Below are 7197 nucleotides of genomic sequence, written 5' to 3'. Positions count from 1 at the left end.
AAAAAAAAAAAAAAAAAAAAAAAAAAAAAAAAAAAAAAAAAAAAAAAAAAAAAAAAAGCCTCTAAATCATGTCCCAGGAGAAATTTTACGAGATATTGAACTTAGAGGCACCTGCCAGGCTCAGTTGGTAGACCACGATCTTGGGGTTTTGAGTTCAAGCCCACATTGCTGGTAGAGTATACTTTAAAAAAAAAAAAAAAAAGGATCTTGAATCTACAAAATGGCAAAAAGGATATTAGGGGTATTAGGAATAAAGAACAATTAGAAAGAGTGGCTAGAAGAAACACTAAGCGTATTGTAAACAGTGGAAGTTAAAATCAGACTTTCTCAATGTAAAGAACAAAAACACAAGTAGGTGAAAAATATGAAAGGAAAAAAATGCATTGTAGCATTTTCAATACTCAATGGAAATTCCAGAAAGGAAGAATAGAGAAAACTGAGGAGAAGAAATTATCAAAAGACTAATACAAAAAAGTTTCCTGAGCTGATGAGAGGCACAAGACTTCAAATCCAAGCAAAACAGATTCATTCATTCATCAAATGATTATTGAAACCCTGCTTGCTATGTGTCAGATAATTGAATCCCTATGGGGCTTACATTCTTGTGGAGTGAGAGGGGTATGGAATGATAAGGACCGTTGATAAACAGCTGGACAAATGGGAAAAAGTCCATCCCACATACACATCACTGTAAAATTTCCAGATGCCAAGGATAAAAGAAGCTTTTCTCGGCATTTCTAAAGATAAAACAGACAATCTATGAAGCCCTAAGAATTAGACTGGTATCAGACTTTTCTCTAACAACATGGAATGCCAGAGGACTTTGGAGGAATACATCTAAAAGTTTGAGGGAAAATGATTTTTAGCCTAGGATCCTGTGTCCAACCAGTCAAGTACAGGGGCAGAACAAATACACTTTCCATCCTGGAAGGACTCAGAAAGGGACTCCTTCCGTGAGTCCTTTCTTAGCAAGTTATTTTAAGATGTGCACTAGCAAAATGAAACAAATCAAGAAAACAAAAGATCTTGATTCCAAGAAACAAGAGCTTCAGGAAAATAATAGGAATTACTCTAACCACAATGACATTTGTGCAGCAGGCAGTCCAAACTGGAGCAGGAGAATTGACCATTCCCAAGAGGAAGGTGTCTGTAGGGATAAATGATTCATACATTGGATAGTTAACTAGTTTAAGAAGGTAAGAGGAAAAAATGAAAGGCCATTCAAGATCCCATGAAAAACATAAAGTTGTATAGGAATGCTAAGAATGCCCTCTTAGCAAAGGAGTAGGTGGCACAAGGAGAAAAATATTTACATAGTCATAACAACGTAAACAGTACATTGATGTTCAACTTTTAGAATCAACCTATAGACAAAGCACAGAAAGAGTTAATTTAAAATTAGAAGTAAAAGTTGGATTCAAGAAGGGAAGTGGGAAAATGGTTATGTAAGCTTAGTTATCATTTGCTGTAGCAGGATTTAAGCAATATGAAGTTGATAAAACAAGAAATGGCAGTGTAAGAAATCTACCACCAAAGAACTGATGTTCAGAGTAATTCATCCTAGGGAGCCTGGACTTCGGGTTGAGTAAATATTGGGATAAGAGGACCACAACTTACTTTAAGTCTCTCCCTGCTTTTGTATCCGCACCTCTTGCAGTGATTCCTCCAATTAAATTTCTACAGTTGCCTTTTTTTCATTGGAAAGGCTTTATTTAGACTTTGGTGGTAACTGTGAGGTGGAAGCTGGGGGATTTGGATCCCACCCTGCTCCGGACTTGCAGGCAGAACCCAGAGTGGGAGCGGCAGCAGCTGCCGGTGAGGGAGGAGGAAGCATCTGCGGGCCTGTGGCAAAACAAAGGAGTTGGGGAAAGAACAGGTCCAGGGGCTGGGTCTGCACAGTCCGGGGCCACGTAGGAGAGCTTGTCACCCGGTTATTTTTTGTAGCTTTTTATTTTATTTGAGTTCACATGATATTCATTACAGAATGTGGGAGCAAATTGACAAATTTTCTCAATTCTACAAACTGAAATGTGAGATTTTAGGGAATTTTTGTTGCTTTCCAGGTTTAAGGCAGACTGAAACCTACATGTAGCCATTCATTGAAATGTGATTGATTTATGGGTTTCCAGTATTTCCATTGCCATATTTTCCCCATTTTTAATTTATGATCTCCAGCATTGTTTGCACATTATTTTCATTACTGTGCTTTGTTGTAATTCATCATTTATACCATCCATGTTCTTTCTTTTCTTACAGATTCTGATATCTTTAGTCTGAATTTTTAACTGGAATCAGAACTGGATGTTGGGGTCACTCTTTCTTTTATTGTTCCACGTGATTACCTAATTCAAACCCCCCCCAAGTTCATATTAGTTAATTTAATGTTTTAATGTTTAAAATATATGTACAGTAGTAAATGGTTTATTCTAGCGGCCATATTGAACAGTGTACTTAAGAATTGTAACCTCCGGGATGCTGTGTTTACCCGCCCTGCCGCAGTAGACCGCACCCTGAGTACTGGCGGCAGTGCAGCGGTGTGGTTTTTACTAACGAAAGTTGTGAATAAAACTGTGAAACTAGAGAGGAGACTTTCTGGACTTCAATAGAAAAATGTGATTTTAATACTGCTATTTTTTTTTAAATACAATTTTTTCTTCATATTCCCCAAATCAGTGTAAATAAGCATGTATGTGTACACACACACACAGACACACACACACACACCCCTTTACCACAATGGTAGTGCCTCTGTAAATGTTTCTATTTGTCCCATTGGCTAAAAATGTATAATCTTTATTAGATGAGAATATATATATACATATATATATTTTAATAATGGCTTTTTCCAATGAGCTATCATGTTTCAGTGTACAGTGAAAATTTCTATTATAGGTTAACAATTTCTTACTTGCTCATATATTTGCTTGCCAAGGGTAAATGAAAGAGCATGGCTGCCTCTTCTCCCAGACAGACTGACCTTGGCATCCACATAAAGCATCATTGTTTTCAAAAATGAAGGGTGCTTAATTGTTCCCTTTTTTCTGTATTCTGTAGGTCTCATAACAACAAACTGCAGTCTACAGCTTCTTAAAGTTCAGCGTGTTAACCTAACATAAAACACAGCAAGAGTCTGGTTGTCTGAACTATTTTAAATTAAGGAGCCAGATGTTTTTAGTCAGGTTATCCTGACAAGACTTGACCTAAACTTCGTTTTTATTGGTCATAACAGTCCAATTATATTCTTGGCCAATTTTGTCCAACGGACAAGGGAAAAAGCAAAGTCAACGACACCATTATCTTGTCAAGATCAAATGGTTTTACTATTGTGGCAGAAGCGGGAAAACTTTGTTTATTGAAAAAAAAAGAAAAAAGAAAGCAAGAAAAAAAGATAATATGGGGTCAAGTGTAACTCCATGGAAATGCCACGTCTGCTCTTCAGTGAAGAAGCTGGTTTAGAGTCTCACAGAAAACTTTTGACTGTATTTATTTATTGTTGCAAAAAAGACGCTTTTTTATTGCTGCCCTCATTTGTCAGCTAATTATTTTTTCTTATAAAATCCAGCCCTGGTTACATGTAATCCATTCTGTATCTTATCATGATTCCTGTAGGTAAAAGTACAAGACGACCTCTAGATGTCTTTTCTTTCTATGAAAGGAGCTGCTATGTACACATATGCACACATACACACACACACAACTGGGAATCAACAATGAGTTTATTGTTCATGGTAGATAAAAACTAAGCTTGCATAAAAAGGCTGGGCTAAGTGGTCCTGGACTACAGACTGTTGCCTTGAATATAACAGTACAAGTTGTCATTTACTCTGCACCAGGCGAAACTGAGTAAAATCTATTTGAAGGTATCTTGTTTGTAAACATTTGTCAGATTCTAATTTTTTTTTTCTTTTTGTATTAAAATTCAACTATGGATGTATATGAAACAAAATAAATGGAGATCATTTTTCTCCCACAGACGGTGTCTCTGAATGTGCGCTAATGATTGTCTGTAAGCCTTTGAGGGGAAAGGGAGGGCCTCCAGGTAAACACAAGGCTGACGAACCTAATTGTACCTGGGTTTCTCCAGGACAGCAGTGGCCCTTCCGTTTTATAGCGCCCAGCCCACTGTCACTACATCAAAGAAAAATCTTCAGGGGTGCTAATCCTGTTGCATCAGTTGATCATACTAATAAAACAGGTAATGTGGCAAAATACACATTGCCCTCATCTGTACATTGTATCATACCAGGCAGATTAGCAGTTACAGACAGCTGCTTCTGTTTTATGAAGGGCATTTTTTAGATGACTTCATCCGTTTTGTATTTTTTGTTTGTTGGTTGACTTCTTTGGATTTCTGGGGTTTTGTTTTTTTCCACATAAAAAGTAATGTAAGCAAGTAGGGGGAAAGATGGAAACAACAGAGGAAGATCTATTTTGCATGTTTTTCCTTTCGGTGTTCTAACCTTCCACATTGTGTTACCGCGTTGTGATAATCGCTTCTGTAACATCTGCCGTAATTGGTTTGTGCAGCTTTGCAAAAATTTTACTAGATTTTGCACTGATTCGTATTAGCTTTGTCCTAACAGTTTCTGGAATTTGTCTAATCATGTTTTTAAAGTTTCCTTGTGTTTAATCTCACCCTGCTATGCAAAACCTTTCCCAGACCTTAGTTTCTTAAAGGAAAGAGGTTGCTCTGGTGCCCAGTTCTTCCTTATTACAGACTCAGGTGTGCAGGCTGTTCTGGGTTAATTTTATCTCACGAAGCCCATTCCTTTTTGTACATACAAATGTCACTTAAACCTCTGCTTACAAACCTAAAGAGACTAACTGCTCAATATGAAAACGTGAAAACAGTTTTTGCTTAAAATACTAACATGGAAGTAGTCAAATACAGGTTATTTTGTCCTTTTACTTTTCAAAAAAATGTTACCTGTTGTATGCACTGTGCTGATGCAAGAGTCCTACAATTTAATGAACTATAAAATTATTCTGCATCTCATCACGTCACAGTATTTCTGTACTATTTATTCATATATAGAGAGAGATATAGATATATATGGGCTTAATCATTTAAAACTTGTTGCGGCAAGAACTTTCCTACCTGTAGGCAATAGATTGCTATGTTTTTAACAGATTGTGGCAAATTCTAAACAGCAATTCTTTTTGTACGTAATAGGACATTTCATCCTAGAAAAATAAAGTAATGTTTTTGACATTGGATTTGGTGCAGTTTCTAATGAAACAGTGGTTGGTTGGTTGGTTGGTTGATAATATTTTCTGTAGCCATTGGCATTGCCAAATTGTACCAAAAAAAAAAAAAAAACACCAAGGAAATTTTATGGGAATCCTCAGGCCAGGAAGCTGTTAATTTCATATGTGCATTCAATAGTATAGAGCCTTTGGCAATTTTTGTCACCATATAGACAGACATTTTATAGTTTTATCAACTATAGAGCTTTAGTCTTTCAAAAGTAATTTTTGAAAAACCTACATTCTTCTATAATGAATTTCACAAGCTGCTTTTCTATGAGTATTCTCTGACAAGCTCCTGCTATTCAGTAAGATACACGTATTACAGCTGTCTTACTTTCAGTAGCCCGAGTGGTGAACCCACATTTGTGATAACATGGTTAGGATTTTTCTACTTCGTCTTGTACATATATTGAATTTGCATCTGGTAGATGTCCTTGCCCTAAAGTATTGGTGCTTGTGGTCTCATCCACCAAGTTCACAGCCCTTGAAAACATTTCATAATAATAAGTATTTTCATAATATTGGTAAAGCTTTTTTCTCCCATCCAAATTCTGCAGGACTTGTATTTTAGCTAATGTCCTGCAGTAGGTTAAAACAAATTTTTTTGTGTGAACTTTCAGAGCTATTTTCTAAAGTAAAACAATTGCCTTTTTATATTTCAGATGGCCTGATGTGTTAGAGACCCTGAGATTTTGCTGTTGTTTATAATCTGCCTTCCCAAAAATGTAAATCGAGGTTCTTTTCCCTGTTTGTATTCATCTTTGTGTGTTTCTGATATTAAAGAGCCAGCCTGGTGGTGACCCTTTAAGTGTGCGTGGACAGGCTGAGCTAGACAGGGCCACATGGTTAAGGTGGCACCCGCTCTTTTCATGATGGAGGGTGTTTCCCGGAGCCGGCTGGTTCCTAGTCCTGAATGTGAGAATGGTGCCATCTCATGGGCAAAGCAGTGTCTTACTGAGCACTTGGTGGGGGAAGAGCCAGCCGAGTAATACGAAGTATTCTGAGGTACACTTCTGGATACTTAGAGTAAGCTACCAAGAAAGACCTTTCTTAGAAGATCACGCCCTATTTGATCCAGGTTGGACCAAATTCAAGTAAAGAAAAGGTCTATGTTTTTTTAAATGATAAAGTCCCAGACCTGAAATTGGGATCATGTTCCAATTGGTGGGTCAGTTTTTAGGTGTTTGCATATATGTTTGATCCACCTTAAAAATGATTGAAGGGAAATATAAGCACAGTGCCAAATGATACCCTTAAAAACTTAAAAGTTAGTACCCAAAAAAGGCATATATTTTTTTATAGACCTGAAAGCAAGACAAGTACCTTTTTTTCCTTGAGTTCTCACAGCTTAATTCAAAGGACGGATGCTATTGAGTTCCTCTCGAAGGCAATAGAGTGTTTTATTGATGAGGGACTATTAGCTGTGCACATAGTCTTTTAGTCTTTGGAGCACAAACCCATGTGCTAAGAAAAATTTATCAGGACAAAAGGATTAGGAACTACAATGAATTTGCCACTTAAAATGTTCCATAATATTAAAGATTGGAGCCAATGAGATTCTTCTTAACCTTTTTTGCCTAACTTGGGATTCTCAGTCTTAATGCCTCCTGTGCGCACTTCTCCTCGCCCAGCACGGTTTCCTCTCACTGGAGCCTCACTTGTCTCTCATTGCAACCTGGTCTGGAATGACGGCCATAACTCTGGGCAGTTTCTAAAAAGCGGGCCTGCTTGTGTTTGCCGGGATGTACACACTAACTGTATGGCCCCCCAGGCATCACACAGGCCACGCGGTTCTGTCACTCTGTGTGTTTCCAAAACTCCTCAGAAAGCAAGTATCACCAAATCAGTCTAATCTACTAGCCCTAACCCTTGGGCTTATGTCAAAGTGATGTTTTCCCCTCCCTTTTAAACCAAAGCTATTTATATAACTCCTGTAACTATTCTAAC

General features: G+C 37.4%; 1 protein-coding gene across 1 annotated transcript in view; it reads left to right on the top strand.

Annotated features, from left to right (window-relative positions):
- BPTF (bromodomain PHD finger transcription factor) overlaps positions 1–3972 on the top strand; it is a 190425-nt gene extending 186453 nt beyond the window's left edge. Inside the window, exon 36 of the mRNA XM_077780359.1 lies at positions 3055–3972. Within this exon, the coding sequence (XP_077636485.1) occupies positions 3055–3091 (37 nt within the window). The 3' untranslated portion in view covers positions 3092–3972. The remainder of the gene's footprint in view (positions 1–3054) is intronic.
- Positions 3973–7197: the final 3225 nt, after the last annotated feature.

This window comes from Crocuta crocuta, unplaced genomic scaffold, assembly GCF_008692635.1.
Source record: "Crocuta crocuta isolate KB4526 unplaced genomic scaffold, BGI_CrCroc_1.0 scaffold288, whole genome shotgun sequence".
In the NCBI taxonomy this organism is placed as follows: domain Eukaryota; kingdom Metazoa; phylum Chordata; class Mammalia; order Carnivora; family Hyaenidae; genus Crocuta; species Crocuta crocuta.
The sequence above is the reverse complement of the archived record's forward strand: the minus strand, read 5'-3'. Positions and strand labels throughout refer to the sequence as shown.